Source organism: Hesperophylax consimilis, chromosome 15, assembly GCF_061612785.1.
Source record: "Hesperophylax consimilis isolate HC1 chromosome 15, BYU_Hcon_1.0, whole genome shotgun sequence".
NCBI lineage: Eukaryota > Metazoa > Arthropoda > Insecta > Trichoptera > Limnephilidae > Hesperophylax > Hesperophylax consimilis.
Genome location: NC_142850.1, coordinates 34,505,598 through 34,526,436, shown reverse-complemented (window position 1 = coordinate 34,526,436; position 20,839 = coordinate 34,505,598). Strand labels below are relative to the sequence as shown.

The window sequence follows — 20,839 nt, the reverse complement described above, 5'->3', positions numbered from 1 at the left end:
ATTTCATGAAAAAATAAACAAAATTTCATAAGTTTTTCTCAAATTGCGGTCGGAACCTTTGGTTTTATAGAGGTGTACATTTTAACTCTTCTATGGTTAACTACTAGATTTGAATATGAAGCGTGGTGTTTTCTCTTTCGGACACCGTTTAGGGCATATTTCTAACTACGACGGCAAGGGAGATACGACGATTTCTATGAGACAGTATGAGCATTTCCCAAAAGCGAACAAATTTATTCTACGGGTAATAGCTGTTTGTTCGAAAAAACCAAAAAAATTAGCTTGAGGGGTTAATGATGAGGTAGTTCAGTGAATAGGTTCCCAGCAACGGTTCGCAAAGGGTTTTCTGTGGGGTCGCGGCCCAAAACAGAAAAAAAAAGGTTTTATAGTAATAATATCCATTTTTAATCAGTGCGTGTCTTAATCTTTGATTAGCATCATTATTTTAATGCAATATTCGAATATGACCTGCTATTTACGAAATGTTATGTCACTGCGAATATTCATCAGTGAATCTCCGATCACATATACGATACACGATTTGCGTTAGATAATATGTGCGTGCCAAGTTAAGTGCTGCCCCCAGGCGTCCTTTGGAGGAGTTCCTCCTCCAAAAGTCGTGCCTTTGGAACAACAAGGATACATCTGCCATTTGTATGAATGTGAGATATTGATGTTCTATGTTTGAATCCCGAATAAAATAATAAAATTTCATCTGCCATTTATATGAAACTGAGATACATTGATGTTCTAAGTTTGAATCTTGAAAAAAAAAATCATCTGCCATTGGTATGAAACTTAAATATTGATATTCGAAGTATGGAATCGCGAATAAAATAATAAAAATTTCATCTGCCATTTATATGAAACTGAGATATATTGATGTTCAAAGTTTGAATTCCGAATAAAATAAAATAAATCACATATACGAGAAAGGGAATATGAAGAATGTATTTTATCTTGTAACTGATATGCATAGCATGAATATGTTAAATAAATAGCAGCCTCCACAGCAAATGAATTGCAGAAAGAACTCAAAAGATAGTTTGCAAAAGTAAAAATTAGACTTAAATGATTAATAAATTAAATCTTGCACAAGGAGTTCTACAATCAATAAAATTCGGAAGAATAACATGATGAGAATAATTATTATTGAAAATCGTGAATCAGATAAAATATTACTTCCCATGAACATGAACGGTGACCGGGTATATCATCAAAATGACAATTCAACACACCTACAAAAAGATGAATCTATTAATCTTTCTTGATATTGACTGGGCATAGCGAACAGCGTAGCGCTGTTTGAACTCGACTGTTTTGCATTTTGTTTATCTGTAAATTTGTTTGTGCGTTCCGTTTCCGTTTTCAAAATCTTCTGCATCCACTTCATTATTGAAGTAAGCCTTCCCTTGACTAGATGACTAACTTTGACTAGGTGGCTAACTCTGATTATGGTCGGGTAAAGATACTTTTTTAAAATTCGAAAACATTGTGTTTGATTTTTTTAAAATATTATGGTACCTACCCACCTGCCTGAAGAAAGTTTGATTCAAACAATTGTCATTATGATAGTGGCTTTTGAAATGTTACATAAAATATAGAGTTTATAATTAGGTAGACAGGTATTTAAATACGTACTTACAAAGCTAATGATTTTAGAGGAAATTTTGGTTATTGACAATACTGAAAGTAAATTTCATCGGTACGTACTATATATTATTTTGGTATCGCTGGCCACGGATAATACGAAATATTTTTAAATAAAACCTTTTGATTTACTCTAATTACTATAAAAGGAATGTGACTGCAATTGGGAAATTTTATGTTAAAACATAAAGCATTTTAATTTTTAATTACGTAAAATGGAAATTCGCTTTCGTTGTGTGGGATGACAGCCAGAATAATTTCTGTTGATGACATTTTCTTATGTTGATATTCCTGACTATATGAGTGGCTAGAATTTTTACCAATTACTTTATGCAAACACTAGGTAGGTACTATTTTGGCCAAACTTGAAAAATAAAATTAAGGTATTTAGGCATGTTTTATTAATAAAGAAATATAAAAAAAAGGTTAGGTTGCATTTTTATAGGTTAGGTTAAGTTATTATAGGTTAGGTTAGGTTGGGTTTTTATAGGTTAGGTTGGGTCAGGTTAAGTTATTATAGGTTAGGTTAGGTTGGGTTACGTTAGGTTAGGTACGGTTGTATAAAATAATAATCATTATAATAATACCTAAATAAATAATTCATGCTTTTTAAGCAAGCACTATTTTGCCGGAATATTAATTTACCTACATAATTTTTTTAATATTTACCTTATTCAATTGACTAGCCGTTCGTTGTTCTGTTTTCAAATTAATCATCCAAAATAATGAACTTATCGGCGGGATGTGCGAAAAATATTATTATGTCGTTTAATTGTTGTTCTTTTAATTTATTGGGTATTATTAGAAATGACGAGGTTTTATTAGAATGGTTGAGGAGTCACAACGTAATCTGGCGGAAAAAAATGTGAAAAATGTGGAAATGTTTGCAGTTTTGCTAACCTTTTATATAGATGTCGAAAAACTGAAATATTGAGTGCCGGTCACAAACGTAAAATCAGGACATTCAAGTAATTCTGATTAATTTTTCGTTTCAATCGCGTTCTTTATACTAGCTGGTAGAGTAAAAAGTCATTGTTTCATGTTGCTAATATTGTAAACAAAATTACACGTTACTGTTTTTCTTACCCGCATGAAATCGGCCAATTATGTAAAATCAGTAATTCCAATTAACAGAAATTATTTGAAATGGCTGTCATCCCATACAACAAAAGCAAATTTTCATTATTGTAATTAAGGTGAATCAAAAGGTTTTATTAAAAAAAATATTTCGTATTATCCGTGGCCAGCGATTCTGAATATTTACCATTATTTTAAATTAATTAATTATGCAAAAATACAAATTAATTAAATAAAATTTACTTGCGCCGGCCGGGATTTGAACACACAACTAAGAGTACTACCCCTCGACCACGGAGACCATATAACGATGTATGAAATTCAATAATTAGTTATAAGTTATTTATTTTTCATATTGGAGATACTGAAAGCACATATTATTAGAGATTATAAAACAACTCATGCCAATTTGAAGTGAGTCTCATACTTCATAACTGCGCCCACATTTACATTGCATATTTGTAAAGACTTATAAGATATTATGAGTCTCCAAGATAAGGCCAACATACTAATGAAGGTTATTATAAATGATTATTATATAATGACAGGTTATTTGAACTGCACGCACTGCAGTAGGGGCCAAGCCAAATGTTCTGACACCTTTAACCGCATTAGGGAATAACAAAAACAGGCAGACGTGGAATTTTTTTGAAAACCATGCATAAAGGAACATAAATTGATGTGTGTAGTAAGGCGTGGATTAATTGCGCATCGAACGATGCGGTTAGCGGTGGATAGATTAATTTCCAGCAAATAAGGGGCCAAAAAAGCCTGTATTTGAGACAGTGTTGGTCTAGAATCCAATTCCTGTTTCTAAACAACTTTTCCACACTGTGATAGTTTGAGCTATGAGACATAGATGGCTCTAGTGTAGATACATCATAGAGGTTACAGAATTACCTGACAGATGTTGTTAGTATATAGGGTCGCCCCTCCATGGTGGATACTAATGTACGAGGAACCGTGAGGTTTGAAGAAACAGAGATTTTGAGAACTAATAGAGAAGACGTTGGCCTCCACATTCTGATTATAAGAATTATTAGTTTAAATAATAGACACTTTTGTTGTGAATGAGTTATTATTTCAAGAATCCATTCACAACACATACAATATGGGGGAGAACAAGAAATTGCATATATCATAACTAAAAATCAGCAAATCTGTGCGTATGAAGCAGTAAAAACTCTCAAACAGAGAGCACTGACATGATGAAATTTGCACAGCATTTTTTGTCTCAAATGTTCAAGTCAACCCAATTATATTATGCTCGTTAACATCATTTTCAATATGAGGCCATAATGTTTGTTTTGTATTATTCTAAGAAAAAAGATTGCTGAATCTACTGATTGGGAAGCTACTAAGTAGGTAAGTAGTAATTAATTAAATACTTACTTTATAATGTTAACATTTAATTTCGCAAAGGTGTGTTGGTTTATGTTCAATCGTAATAGCCTTATTTCCTACAATACTTTAATTCATAATCTAGTTTTGTAGTCATAATTTGAAGAGCTCTTAAAACTGCACCTAAAAGTGATTGATTTCAAGATAAAATAATAATATTCAACCTGATAAATTAAATCTCAAGATATCTAGTGATATTAATCACAAAAGTACTTGATTTTAGTGAGTTGGAAATACACATTTCTGGGTTGGGTTAGAATCTATAAAATGGACTAAAAAACAATTTCAGCAAGTGAGATAATTTGTTTTTACGTTATTATTACTACATTCTGTACATCTATCAAAAACGTCTGAAGTGTCATAAATTCAAAACGGTCTGAGGTCATGAAATTTTCCCAGTTTTTTCTGGTCAAAATTTTATATTTGAAATATCCGCTCAAGCTTATAAATTATATTATATTATACTCCCTATATAAGAATACATATTTCATCTGTCAAACTAAGTTTAATAAATAATTGACCGGTTGGTGGCTGAGTTGACATCGCGTTTGGGTCCCACCCAGGCGTAGTGTGTTCAATTCCTCGGCTGGCTAAGTTAAGTTAAACAAGGGAATGTTTGTCTTTCTTTTTTAAAATTAATATTAAAATAATTAATTATTCAATGTAAAAAGCATTCATTGTCAAACTACTAAAAAGTCATTGAAGGAGAAGATACTACTAATAAATATGAATGAAACATGAAACAGAACAAGACACAGAAAATAAAAAAAAGATAACAGCTCAACTAGGAATCGAACCCAGGATCTCCGTCTTACTAGGACAGCGTCTTTAACCACTCGACTATTGGGACCTAATTATTATACTTCATTTTTGTCTTATTTTCGTCGATCTCATATTTGAAATTCATAATTAACAATATTATCTTGCAAATAATTTTTCCCATATTTTTGGCTGCTATCTTTTTGGATGATTACACTAATTTTATTTCTAGACCAAAGCCTCTCGATTCTTCTAGTCAGGATTTTTGAGAGATATTATTACGCTTGCAGTAAAAAAATGCTGTGTATTTCGTGATCAGTCAAATTAGTTGATATTTCAATATTTCACAATATTGAATGAACCAGATCCAAAACAAAGAGGACAAAATGACTTTAAACAATATTATTTCAAATCACTTCTGTTTTATGTTTTTAGTTAAATCTGTGTTTTCGAGGAATTTTGTTAACACTTCAAGATTAGGTACTCAATCAATGTCAATCTCAATAAGTTACGAATGCACGTTATTACGAATAAAATATATATATTTGAAATTTTCCTTACAAGGGCGATATACATAAAATCCTGGTTGTAGGACAAATTGCTTTTGCTAGATTCGTGCTTATCTGAATGAATCGGTTTAGTGGTCAAAATCTGAAGAACTGAAAAAAACAAACGGTAAACATTCTTATAAGATTGTTATTATAACTTGACCCCCCGTGAAAATTAAGGTAAAATGTATCTCACAAATTCAAAAAAGTTTGGAAACCTTCTATTGAATTATAATTCTTAAATTTATCGGGGAACGGTTGCGGCGAAAGCGTTCAAACAAGCGTTTCTTTGCATTGGTTTACAAGCGACGGGTGGAAGCGTTTCGGCAACAGTTTACGTATGGTCAATCGCGTACGGGTTGAAAACCGTTTATTGAGAAAGCATTAAATAAATAAAGGTTTTTTTGCATCGGTTCTTCTCGGCTAATCGCGGGAGGGTGGAAGCGTTCCTCACAACGGTTTACGGGCGGCCAATCACGGACGGGTGGAAGTGTTTCTTTAACGGTTTACGGGCGGCCAATAGAAGACAGATGGATAACGGTTTGGTGAGAAAGCGTTTCTATAGGTTGGTTTACGGGCAGATAAGCGTTTAACGAGTAAGTCTTTCTTTGCAATCGTATTGTGCTCTATTGGAATAATTTTGCACGGGTTTATTGCAAGTCTAGTAACACGTTTTTGAACTTAAACGCTTGCGAAAAAACTGTTTCATTTTATTTTACTCACCTCTAGTGTGTGTACATTTATTGATATATTTCCCCTTAGTCGTAAAATACTGATAATATTTTCAGCATTTAAACTAACTTTGGTGTAAGTATATTGACACAGAATTCTTTCAGCAGAATCTATTCAGATTCTGAAACTGTCTATCAATTTTCAGAACAAATGTTGAGTTATCAGCAAATTGCAGCATAAAACGGACAACATTATTATTTTTCCATGTAACAAAGTAATTTAAACTTTGAACACAAACAAAATAAAAATATTTCCAATGAGTCAAATTTCATAAATAATATCACATTTTATCAGCAGATATATTGTATCACTCCCTACTTACAGTAAATAATTTTTTATCTCTAATTCAAAAACTAACGTAGGCTCGGTGGTTAAGAACTGCAAAAATTCACCGTTCTAACTAATGCATATCTACCTTTGTACCCACAGATAAAATTAAGATATTAATTTTTCAAGTTTCCTATTGTTACAAATTTAATGCTTCTTAAAGGCATAATTTTTATTGGTTTGTAGAAAACCCAAGTCATAAATATTGTTTTTGTGTTGCTTACTTAGAAATTTATTTCACAATAATTATGATGAGCTCAAAACCCATTCCCGCCTAAACTGATTCCTCATTCTTAGCGTGTACTACACTTCCTAACCTTTCACTTCCCATCTGTTTCTTTATGATCAAATAAAGAGATTGCCTTCTCCTTTTTAACACTGCACATCGGGTATGGAGATTATAACAGTTCAAAAATAAATAAATATGTTTTTGGGCGTACTTTTGCTAGAATGGCTTTACGCAATACGCATGTTTGCTAAAAGTGACTCACTGATAACACTTGACCAAAGTTAGGAATGTTGTATTTTACTGTAATGAACTCTACAAATTTGTGATAAGATTGAATGAGTGATTAATAAAATTTAGAACTATTCAGCTTGGGCTATTGGGCTATTTCAGTGTTAGTTATTCAGTTTGGCTGTGTACCTATATACATCTGATAAAATTTTGTATAACTCTCTCTCTTTCTTATAAATGCCACATGTATACAGAAAGAGGGGTTACAGCGGAGCTCTTAGGGGTAGGACAATATGGCAAGGATATTTGCTGTAACATTATTTATCATTGATATCAGAAGTATTTTCAGTAGTGGCTTGGGTATAGAAATTAACTGTAAAGGTGAGTCAAAAGCTTCAGAAAATGATTTAGGTTTGTGGGTACTCAATATTGAGGACTTCACGCAAATGTACAATATAAGTATAGTATAAGCAGATAAGATAAAAACATGGCGCCCTGATTAATAACATTTATAGATAAAATGTGAGGTAAATGGTGGACCAATCGGGTAGTAACTGGTGACGGTATCATTAATAGGTATCTCGTGCAACGATGAAAGAACTAGGGATAAGCGAGCGCTTTTGTTCAATCAATACATAAATCAATTTCACTTTCAATGGCTTGTATCCATTGTTGCAAGGTTCATGAAACTTACTATCTACAATCAACAACACAATATACAGACCTAAATTAGATTAGTGTGCATTTTATTAAGGGTGTACAGGATGTCTGGATTTTTAAACTGAAGAAAACAAATATTGAAGAGCATATAAAGTTATTCAAGAACTGGGAAGTGGAAGGTTGAGAAGTAAACAGGAGAGGAATAGAATAAGCGGAACTATTATTAGAATCAAAAGAACTGTAGGTACATATTGTAAAAATGTAAAAAACATTAAAAAGTTTGGACATTGGACTTGGAAATTGACATCTAACGGACAAATCAAAACTCTTCAAGTAGGTCTCTAGAAAAATGCAGAGTCAAGATAAGTTCTGAGATTTCCCAGGTCCATGAAATAAACAACGCTTTTATCGGTATGCCGGTATTATCTAATCAGTAAAAAGTAAGATTTTACCGGCAGACAAACTAGGTGACCCATAATTACTACAAGCTAATACTTGAAGAGCAATTAATGACAAGTTCGACTGACGTAAGTGTGTATACATAAGATATGTTGAGATGCGTTAAGAGTGGGTTATAGGGCAGAATGGTGATTTGCTGGAAAACGGCTCTCTAAAACGGCTTAATACTACCTTTCGTATGTCATTCTCAGACTTCATATTCTTTGTTACCAATTAATGGACTATTATTTTTCAGTCTGCCTATTTTTTTTTGTAGTTGTTGTAGGCATTCGACCATAAAAAATAAAAACATTGATACACCATACAACCCACTTTTAAAACTTGGATGTATGATTATCGCGTTAATAACGGCTTTACACTATATTTTTAATTTAAAATATGTATATAATACACACATCTGTAGAAGTACGGCCTCTAATTATCGTTATACTATCTGTGGATATTAACAATTAAATAAATACTTCATCTTGCACCAAATTTTCAACGCATTTCACAGTTTTTTACTTATTCCGGGATGGAAGCCCCCGGTGATGGCGGTGAAGCTATAGGCTCCCTGTTTTACGGCGTATATATTTCGAAAATGCCATCAAGATGTTTCATTAATGGGTCTAAAAGTAGAATACCGACTCACTTAAAGAATTGCAATAATCTTATGAAGCTACAAAAACAGTAAATACTCACAAATTCTCTTTTTTCATGTAAATTTGACGTATTGTATTTTTTCAAGTGTCATATTTTTTAAAAGTTGAATAAAATTCAACATTTAACATGCGTTCCTTTTCCTAACGGTTAGCACTAACGTCATGTTGTTTACTGGCGGCATCTTTATGCAAGTGTGTGTGAGAGAATTCATTGTCTTTACGCGCTCTGACTAAGTGGGAGAGTGAACGTTTTTTCATAGGGCACGTTTGGTAATTGAACCAAAAATTACCAATATTATTTTTCTCTTTGTAGATCAATATTATGATTTATCCATGGCAGCCGGAAAAAATACTCCAAACAAGGTATGCTTCAAGTAACGAATAAATAAAAAAAGATTATTGTTTAGTTGTACTAAATGACACAGAATAATTTAACAAATATATAAATAAAAAAATAAAATTTCTTTAATTTCTCGAGGTCAATTTATTAATGATGTTATTAATATGTATAGATATTCTATCAAATATAAAATTAAGAAATTTACCAAATAAATCCACCTTCGATTTTCTCGAAAACGAAAGCTCAAATAAAAAAGTCATAACCCAAAATTGACAATAAATGAATAACTGCTTTGATAATTTTATAGAGAAACTGACCAGGACGCGATTTTCGTAAATTTACTCAACATGTGAGAACTTTGGGCGGTTGGTTCGATTCAAGACCTCTGTGCGTTACCTCAGAATGATTACAACCCAAGGGCTTATAACTTGTAAACATAAAGAAATATAAACCATAATGTTGCAGGTTTCAAAACTATCCGTTTTTAGCTTATGACCTATAAAGGGTTTTACCGTTTATACCACGAGTTTCCGAACACCGTGTAAAACAAACTATATGTATCGGAAATGTTCCTCAACACTAATGACAACAGCAAGTGAATGATGAAATATTTATAAAAAATGTCAAATTAAATGCTTTACCAAAATAGTAGGTTCTGCAAATAAGTCATACTTTTTTACTAAGTTGTTTGTTTTTACTTAATATTTCACATTCATATTATACGTTCATTGCTTTGCGACAAACGCACATGTGATGTTATATTTTAACAAGTTCATTAATGTACAACTACCGCCCTCTAGTGACATAAAAATGAAGACATTTTGACAGTTTGCGAAATTTCGCTATCATATAACAAGCGCTTAAGAGTAGGTTCCTATGCTTATGATATTATATGTATGTTAGTGCGTAATGTGAGAGTTGTTTGTGTATGCAGATGACACTAGGCTAGTTTGGAGAGATGAACCAATTGTGTTTGTATATAAGTAAATTGATGACATTGTACTCCACTTATTAGAGAAAATAAGTCATGAACTAGACTCTAATAAGAATGTATAAAAATATGGCATCTCTAGCTCACATATTTCCTAAGATGTTCACATGTTTTAAGTTAAACTCAAATTTATCAAAATATTAAAATCATTAATATGTAATGTATTTTATATTGAAATCACGATTCATGGAGATACAATATCTTGACTTTAAGTTATCGACCAATTATATCACATCGATGCGTTATGTCATTGAAATGCAATAATAAATGGATCGATAAATGTATCTGTTATGAATCGATTTGTTCATTTTAACATAATTCGTTCAACATGAATCATCAAAAATACTAAAAGTGAAGTGGTTGTGTGAAGAATTCAGACAAACTATATAGACCTACCTATAATATACCAGCACACTTTAAGCGGACGAAAATAGGTTCCCATTCGAAAATATGGATATTGCTTTAAAACGCTATATCTTTGGAAATAATACATATATTTAAATGAATTTTTTTTATACATACTAGTCACAATACCAACTATAAAAGAACTGTCTGAAATTAAAACCTACTTAGTAATACAACCCATAACTGAAGTTAAAGTGAGTGTAAATATGTAACCAATTTTTTTTATTTTTAATATCTATGTTTATTTTTTTACGAGAATATGTATTTTTATATGTATATGTATATGTATAATGATTTTGATTACATTCGTAGTCCTCCTCACTAGGAGATCCTGTGTTGAGGGGGACTAGGTTTTGGAAGTTTTCAGCGACTTCTATGATTCGACTACATGTTTTGGGTAAGGATTTCCATAAACTTCTACGACGATTTTCACATTTACACAAATCATCTTCAATGCCAAAAGTTTGAGTTTTATTACCCATTCTACAGGTTTAGCATAGTTTCCCTTTGATTAAATATTCTTCCACACAAGAGACAAGACAGTAAGAAAATGTGAGACTTGTATCACATTGTTTATACATATACATATTTATAGTTAGGAACCCTTACAAAAATATTAGTATACAATATTCTTATGGACTTATCGGTCCAGCCATGCAATGCCAATGCAATGGCAATGCCTTTACAGCCATTCAAGTAGGACCGGCATAAAAGTTAGAACTTCCCTTCCCGCTGGAAGTCTGTTGATAGAAAATTATTTTAATTGTCTTTTTCAAAATTGGAACTGATTTGTCGAGAATTCAGACTATCCTGTGATTTTTCACGGTTCCGCGCTAGTAGCCTAATAATTTAGACTCTAATCCAGGTAACAGGGAAAGTGTAATATAAATGGATTTATTTATTATGCTTCTTATCTCCCCTGACAACAAACAAAAAACTCCTCAACGACAAAGGAAATGGTGAAGGATTCATTTGATTCTGTAAGTTTTGGATATTGAAATAATCAATAATTATTGTTAGAACTAGATCATTACTAATAATAGAATAAATCTACTACTAAAATAATAGCGATTGAAGTGAATTGATTCAAAAGGCATTATTTTCACAATAGTGCGGCATACTTGAAAAACAATTCATTTGTAGATTGATTGATATCAGGAACAGGATACCGACTCATTCTGACAGATTCAAACAACGAAATTATGTAATACGACCTCGAAAAACAGTTTATCTTGTGGATGTAACCCACATAAGGCAGAGTCATTCAACCCGCGGTCTTTTCAGAACCGAACATCAATGAATAACATAAAAACAGTTAGAATAATATTGCACGAAAATCTTGGCACTAGACGAACAACAGTATTTGTTACAGTGATAAAACAGTACAACTTTGATCAACTGATATTATGCTGCAAGAGTTTATTTATAGCAAAATACTTGATTAGGAGAGCTAATGTTACAAGAAATAGCAGCAAATTACTTAATTAGGGAATCTAATACCATAAGAATACTTAATAAGAGCAGCTACAAGAATTGTATGTAGCAAAATACTTAATTAGGGAATCTAATACCGTAAGAATACTTAATTAGAGCATCTACAAGAATTTTATGCAGAATAATACTTAATTAGGGCATCTCATACCATAATAATACTTAATTAGAGCAGCTACAAGAATTGTATGTAGCAAAATACTCAATTAGGGCATCTAATACCGTAAGAATACTCAATTAGAGCAGCTACAAGAATTGTATGTAGCAAAATACTTAATTAGGGAATCTAATACCGTAAGAATACTTAATATGAACAGTTACAAGAATTATATGTAGCAAAATACTTAATTAGGGAATCTAATACCGTAAGAATACTTAATTAGAGCAGCTACAAGAATTGTATGTAGCAAAATACTTAATTAGGGAATCTAATACTGTAAGAATACTTAATTAGAGCAGCTACAAGGAATAGTAGCAAAATACTAACATAGGGGAGATTATGTTACAAGAATCCGTAGATACCGAAAAACAACCTTTGAAGCAACAAAATATATAAGACACTGAATTATTGATTTATGCATTTATTCTTTGTGACAATTTCAATATATGTATATATATTTTATATTTTATGATCTTGACTGAAAATCGCGATATTATGTACGAATAGAAAAAAGCTTGTTAATACATTTTAGCACGGTAGTTTTAATATGAAATAAATATAGCGCGGTTGACTTGGAAAAAGTTCACAGCAGTTAATGCAAGTCCCTGGGGAGGCAGGTTCAATCCTCAGTCAAACAATTTATTTTTGTTTTTAAATACATACATTTATAGATTTTGGTTGGTTGATTTCTTCATTGTCATAATAATATTGTATTAAAATCATTGGCTTACTAAGAGTAACGCAGATCATCCAATTTTAATGATTTATTTGCATCAACTTGTGTATTCAATTGAATCTGTATGAACTGATTGTGTGTCTATAAACAAGCACTATAAAGTGTACACACTAGAATAAGGTCACACATAATATAGCTCCTCTAAAGGTCGCATACTAAAGTTCGTGACCTTATTGATGGAAATCATTCAAACTACTTTAAAATAATAATAATCTTGCTTCGAGGATAGCAAAAATATTTGGCCGTTTTGGTGGATGCTGTAATGCCATCAGAAATGGTGACCGGATATCATCAAAATGAAAATTGAACACACCTCAAAAAAGTGATATAAAGTCATGAAAAGTGATGAAACAAAAACTAGGTTAGGTTTTTTTTCATCACTTTTAGTGACTAGATCACTTTTTAAAGGCGTGTTGAATTGTCACTATATTGAGTTATCATGTAACCGCCAGAAACATGGGAAAGATCAAAAAAAGTACATAAAAACAGAAAATTTCTTTTGATTCTCATTAAAAACTGTGCATATTTCAAAATGGTAAGCACTGGCGTCATACAATTTGTAGGTCAAAAATTTCAAGGTCATGCAACTATTTTAAGCTTGCAACATCATTTCTTGTTAAAAATGCGTGGTAGATTTAAAATATATTTTTTTGATTTTGTACTAAAAATATGTAATTTTAATATTTTCATACATAATTATTGATTTCAAAAACGATCTAAAACCGAACATTCCGAAACGGTCCAAACTGGCTACAACGTCATTGTGACGGCTGTCACCAACGTCACCCGGCCGTCCGTCCCGGCCCATGTCATTTTGGCGGCAAACCAAAAATGGAACATTTTAAATCATTATAGAAAATTTATTCATCAACATACAAATGATATAAAAATACCTTCATTATTGTAATTTTTTTCGGGAATAAAAAAAAAATAAGTAAAAATATCCTATTGTTTATTTCATATTTTTTCTATTGTTGAAAAAGAAAGTGTTGAGAATCAGTCGAGGTCAGGTAAAACTTTATCATAAAAGTGCCGGAAATTGATTATTCTGCATACCGGATAGCTGATTTACAAGTGATTGGTCTCCATAATGTCTAAGTTTTTTAATATGAGTTGTGAGATTGAGGGTTCAATTATAAAATAATATATATTAATTTGGATTTAAAAAAACACATATATGTCAATGGGAAGTTACCAGGTTGCATATTTCCTTTTCCGTGTTCAATAGGAGGCAGCACTGCCTTGAAACACGCACGGGTTTGTTAAGCTAATTCTCTTTCTAAACTCGTGTTCAATTTGAGGTGCGCATCCCCCAATCGTGCACAGGTTTATAATTACCATGCGCATTGGTTGAGCGCGTTGCAGTTTGCATTGCGATGCGATGCGTCTCTTCAATTAAACATGAGTTTAGAAAGAGAATTAGCACAACAAACCTGCCTCCTATTGAACACGGAAAAGAAAATAAGCTGCCATGTTGGGAAGTTGATTGTTAAGCTAAAAACGATCCACCTCGTCGTGTAACATTCAAAATCATGAACTCCTTATGCTGATTGCAATAAGGTTGAAATTCCCGCTTAATGCGTAAAGAAAATATGGTCAAATACATCATAATCTAAAGTACTTAATTTGCCACAGCGTACAGTAAAACGTGTAACTGGACAACTGAACACAATGACAATTCAGCAAACCTCTAAAAAGTGATATTAAGTCATGAAAAGTGATGAAACCAAAAATAGGTTAAATAGGTTATGAGGATTATAGTTCAATTTTTTTTTCATTGTTTTAATGACTATCACTTTTTTAAGGTGTGTTTAATTATCATTGTGTAGAGTTATTTTGTACCCAATAAAATGATATCCGAGAAGGAGTGCGTAAGCAGGAGATTTTAAATTCAAAGCGTTTTTGATAGGCCCGATACTTTATTTCTTCTAGGCTTATTACAAAAAAGCTGGATTATAGCGAAGGCCAAGAAGTGTTCTAGAAGCAGTGTTTAATTAAAGCATCTATAAGTCTATTTCTAAGTGATAAAATATCCAGACCAAACACAGATGATTTTGCATTACTACGTATTGCTCTGCGTCTTAACGGATCATACAAAATAAGCAATTGTTGAGAGCTCCATTAATAAATAAAAAAATAGTCCTTATAAACATTTAGAGGTCTATTGAAAAGACCATTACCAAAAATATTCCGTAGGAGTGCTTTAGGAAGTAGTCAAGTCAGTGGCAGTGGCAATAGCAGTGGGTAGGGGCCAAATCAAGTCAATTGAAATAAAGTAAGTTGTAGAAAACAAATTCAGCACCACTAATGGGGGAACAATGGCAGCTCCAACGCCAACAGAATTACAAAACTAACACATTTACTTCCGCCTTTCCTAATTTGCTAAAAGTGTGAGAAACCATTCATGCAAATCCCAATACATACAACTAACTGTGGAGGACATGAAATCAACATCAAGTTATTTATAAGAAAATTAGTAAATTAATTCAATTTGGATAGCCTTGATATATTTATTGGTATATGCTGACTACGAGTGCCCAATAAAATTTAACACTTTCCCGACATAATTACTAATTCCTGATGATCTCAAACTGTGCCCGTGGTATTGTTCTCAGGTGCAAAGCTTTCACTTAGAACAAATTTCACTTCGTTTCATTTTTACACTCAAAATAAATATGACATATTTATCAAAATATCCCACTGGTTAGGTTAGGTTAGGTAGTATAGTAAACTTGTAAAAATAATTACATCATTAGAAATCAACATGGCCGCTTATAATTTGTTAATAAATGTCTATCTCAAGCTATTTTCTGTTTTTTTCCATGTTTTTCTTTTATTATTTCAACTAAAATGAAGCATAATACGTTTGCCCCAAGGTAAGTTTATAATTACTTCTCATACCGTCGAGATTTGGCTTAATTTGACAATTTTAGCGCAAAAACAGTGAGGGCACTGCTAGACGGCAAGTTCCTATTTATTAATGTTCATTCACTTTCATGTTCCTACTATTAGATTAAGGTATTATTGTAATAATCATACTACGGTTTCAGACTACAATTCTGTTATAAATATATTACAAACCACTGGTAACTCGTATGCAATGTTAGCTGATGTTTTTAATATGCCTCTATCGAAATATAAATCTGTACTGATTAAGTGCTTATGTTAATGAGATCATGGCATAACAGGTTTTTTGTGTTTGTTTCTTCTTAATTTCATTTAATAACATTGTACTATTGTGTATAGGTACTGTTTTCTTGTTAACTTATTTAATTTTTCCTTTCTTTCCATATTGTACTATAACTGCCAATAACTTTTATTTAATAGTAACCGTTAATTCTAAATAAATAATTTTTTAAACAACTTTGAGAATAGTTTAAAAAAATTTAAAAGGTATAGAAAATATGATCTGAGCTATTTGATTCAGGAAACCGATTTTTCATGATTTTAGAAGCAACTTTTTGCAATTACTTGTGAGTTACTGACAATTATTTTACGAAGTAATTTTGACCTACCTACTGTGTAAATGTGATGAAAATAAATATGATAAAATAAAAAGGATTAAAAAAGCATTTTCATGGGCATAAATATAAATTACAAACAACTGATTTGCATTGTAACACAAATTTGTTGTATGTAAATTGATGTTTTATTTTATAATTCATTATATTCTGACTTGACATTATCTTTTTTTGTTTTTATGCCCTATTTTTGTCATAGCTGTAATTTTTTAAATTATCCTGTATTGTAACATCCTTGTATTAACTTTGTGTAATGTGTTGTAATTACACAAGGTCTGTTAATAAATAAATACAATAAATATTAACACAGTTCTTTGGTACGATTACTTTTTTAATAATTCCTATTGGCTTGCCAACTTGCCTCTAAAATCTAAATTTCTTTATAATTGAAAAAAAAAAGCTCAGATCTGTAATAGACATTTGTTATGGCTTTTGATATATATATAAAAAAAATCAATTTGGTTGAGAATCTAAATCTATCTCCAATCCAAAATTAAATTTTGTTTGAGAAAGGTTTAGCATAACCGTTCCTCTTAATATACTAAGATTTATAATAGGTACAGACGTTTTTTCACTAAGAATAAACTTGATTGAACAGTCCTACTGCTAGTAACCCACTAAGTCACAAAATTAGTCTTAAAATTAGTTAAAAACTACTGCTGTTTTTCAAGGTGACCGGGTATCTCATCAAAATGACAGTTCAACACACCTACAAAAAGTGATATAAAGTCATGAAAAGTGATGAAACAAAAACTAGGTTAAATAGGTTACATATGTAACTATTTAATCTAGTTTTTGTTTCATCACTTTTAATGACTCTATATCACTTTTTAAAGGCGTGTTTAACTGTCATTTTGATGAAATATCATGGAACCGTTTTACACATAACACTTAAAATTTTCCGAGTTGGATAAATGTTAAAGTGTTTTAATATAAATGATAAAATCCACAACATGAATCTAATTGCTTTCCAGAAAAAATAACGATAATGGATGAAGAAGCTTTTTTTTCTAAGAAAGACAAATTCAACGGTTATGAAAAACCTGATGATATTCGAATTCTACTTACTATCACCATAAACAGCTGAAAAAGTTGCTTGTGCAACGATGGAGGACTAGCAGGGGATAGAAGGTGTGATACCGTAGTGGGAACACATAGTTTTTACCATTCGGCTACAAACCAGTAAAAAGTCGAATTATACATTTTTTTAAAAGCAAAAAAGCGACAATTTTATAATTTATTACTGTCATTACATAATGATATCTGAATGAGTGCAATCTAAAGGCTGGTTTACACTATGCTGCTATGATTTATTGTACCTTTTATCGGATTCGACAAATCTTCAGGTAAAATAGTGTAGTGCAGACAGCAAAACGAATATCTTATCGAATCGTATTAAAATCCAAGGTCAGATTGGAGAAATGACAAGAAAGGCATTATTTTACAAGAACTGCTATGACAAAACTGAGCACGTAAACACATGAACTTCACGTCAATTTTTGCCTCAGTTCGCATCAAATTCAACTGGAGGTGCTACCGATTACGCTTGTGGATATTATAATAACAGGTATTATAATAACGGGTGCACACATCACAATGCAGAAATTGGAACTGAGGTGGAAAAAAGAGGAAAGATGTTACCATGTGAATACTAACTCTGATAAAATGTATGATAAGTTGTAATGTTAAATGAAAACCAGCCTTAACACTAAACTAAACACTATTTGCGGAACTTGCTAATGGTAAATTACATTGGTACTATATTGCGTCTTTGAAATCTGCAACCATCTTACATATATGTAAAGCCACAGCGGTGTTAATCAATTAAAGGCTAGCGGCAATACAACTCTAATTGATCTGGTAACTTACCCATATCTTTAAATTTAATCGCATAAGCATGAAAATAATGTAATACCAAGATGAAATTCAAGAGCATTCAAATACAGTTTTAGTGCATGGTTTCTTGATATTAGTTTTAAGAGAAACCCACGACAATAAGACAAAATGGCAACGGTAATATTTCCAAGCTGTGTTGTAGTTATTGTGTTACTGAGGTAAAATTTCATACTCCGCTAATAACACGTCCAAATTATTCAAATACTACTTCGTTTCAACCAATTAAAACAAGAAACAACTATGTACTTATATCGGGGGTGATAGTAAAACATGCACAAAATAGGTTTATTAGGTTCTTAGTACGGGTTTTTTAAATAATTTGCGCGTATTTAGATTGAAGCAGAACCTTTCAACAAATGCCACATCATACTAACCAGAAAAAAAACATGGGAGTCAAAACACGGCAAATTTTGAATTTTGATTGAAAAAATATTGCACTTTATTCTTCTTGATCGCTGGTGCTAAATTTTCGCAGTGCACCAGCTGATTTAAATGTTGAAATGCTGAACATAATTGCTTTTTGTAAAATTATGTTTTATAAATTGTACGGTGTTACCAGATAACATGTTTATATATATTTATGAAAATAGTATTTATTCTACCATAAGCAGTTTCCTCGGAATAGCTAGTTATATTCGGAGAAATGAATTTTGAATAGTAAAAAGATGATAATGCATCTTTTACCCTCTCCCCCGATGTAATAGTTGTTTCTTGTAGTAATTTAGTTAAAACAAAGTGTTATTTGAATAAGTGGTGGGGAATTAAGTAAGAAGTAAGCGAGTACAGAAATGTTACCGTTATTGAATAAATTAGTCAACGAACACACCATATTGAATCCCTGCACTCAGATAATGAACACTGCAGTGCATTACGAAATTAATGACACTAGAAATGAGAGCAATAATATGTTGAAAACTTGACACATGATTTATTAGCAAAAGATTTGACCGTACATTTAATGCACCAACAAATACACCATGTGCATATTAAATCCAATGTGAAAGTGTGCACTGGTTTAATTCATTTAACATATAAATACATACGATAATTTAGTGAGGTCTTTTCATATTCCATGGCACCGCCAGTAGCTGAATTGAAAGTTTATAAAAATTAGATTATATAACAGAGTAAAAGTGCCTTCATACCCCCCTGCTGATGATAAGCAGTAATAATTGGTTGTGCAAAAGGAATGCCAGTTAGAAAAAGAGGAGATGGACTATAATTGATTGGAATGTCAAGAATCTGGTAGAAAGTCAATATGAATGCATGTAAGCTGGTACAATCAGAGACAAACTTACCTTTGATGTGTGGGTCCTTTGTGGTTTGGCTCTCTTCTTGAGGAATCATGTCCATGAGATGGGCGATATCATCAGCCAACATTTTGTCAACAACTTCCAGGAGTTTTAGTTTCAACGGATTAAATTTGGTAAAGTCATGGTGTAGCAGGTTTTCTTGCATTTTCTTGATTTCAGGGAAGTCTCCGGGAGATATTTGGTGCTCTCTTTGGATTTTGTCATAGATTTGGCCGAGGTTTTTGATGAGGTCTTTCTTCTTTCCTTCTTTGCCGAACATGGAGGGCATGTCTTTGCGGAGTTCGGCTATAATGTAGGCGTGAACCTTGGCTAGTCTCGCTCGCTTGATGAGATCGTTCAGTTTGCGGAGAGCGGCGTTTCTTGGTAAACTCTGCATGTCCTTGAATAAGTCGTGTTCTTCATCCTCAAACAATCTTCGGTTGCCATCATACCGGAAGGGCTGGTCCCAGAAGGAGCCGATGTAGACTCTGGCCACTTCAGGGGTCTGTAGGACCTTCCCCAGTGACCACATGAGCGCTCCATACACCCTCATCAGTTGCTGGTGGTCCACCATATCGGCTTTGTTTAGAACTATTCTGATTTTATCATCGTGTCCCCTCAGGGCTTCGATGGACCTGCGGAACTCGTCGGAAATGTCGAGTTTGTGGGCGTCAAATAACAGAATGATTCTGTCCACTCGCTCAGCAAACCATTCTAACACTCCGGTGAAGTCGTATCCACGGTCTACTCGCTGCTTCTCCCCGGAGAGGATACCGGGGGTGTCGATGATGGATATTCCATTTAGCACGGGGGAGTTTAAGGTGGAGCACTGAAATCTATTGAGGAAGGCGTTTCCGAACTTGCTCAATGGCTTGAACTGTTTCTTGGGGTCCACGACCAGCGCGTTACCGGGGATGATGCCTTCCTTCTCGTCGAACATGACGGCGATGAAGCGGTCGGTAGTGGGCTCGGGACCGATGCGAATTCCTGGAAAATCACGCTCTAGCAGATATTTGATGAAGGTCGTCTTGCCCGTGGAGTATTGCCCCACGAGCAATATCATAGGTTTCGCATCGAAGTCGGGATCTTCTAGCTGTGGTGAATGGAAGTCGTGGAACTGGTAGTGGGTTTCCAGCGGTAATAACTTTGATTTATAAATTCGTTTGAGTCCTTCCACCACATTTTCGATACTTTCCGTTTTGGGATTTTCTTTAGATAACCAACTAAACATATTGAAGGAACTTTCGAACAGTGCTCCAGATCTGACAAATGTTTGACGTGACTCAACTGAGTTCT

The 20,839-nt window shown here is 32.7% G+C and overlaps 1 protein-coding gene across 3 annotated transcripts in view; it reads right to left on the bottom strand.

The window, feature by feature from the left end:
- Past1 (putative achaete scute target 1) overlaps window positions 1-20,839 on the bottom strand; it is a 29,468-nt gene extending 8,629 nt beyond the window's left edge. For all 3 annotated transcript variants that reach the window (XM_089640494.1, XM_089640493.1, XM_089640495.1), the window contains exon 1: window positions 19,550-20,839. In XM_089640494.1, the coding sequence (XP_089496620.1) occupies window positions 19,550-20,774 (1,225 nt within the window). In that variant the 5' untranslated portion in view covers window positions 20,775-20,839. The remainder of the gene's footprint in view (window positions 1-19,549) is intronic.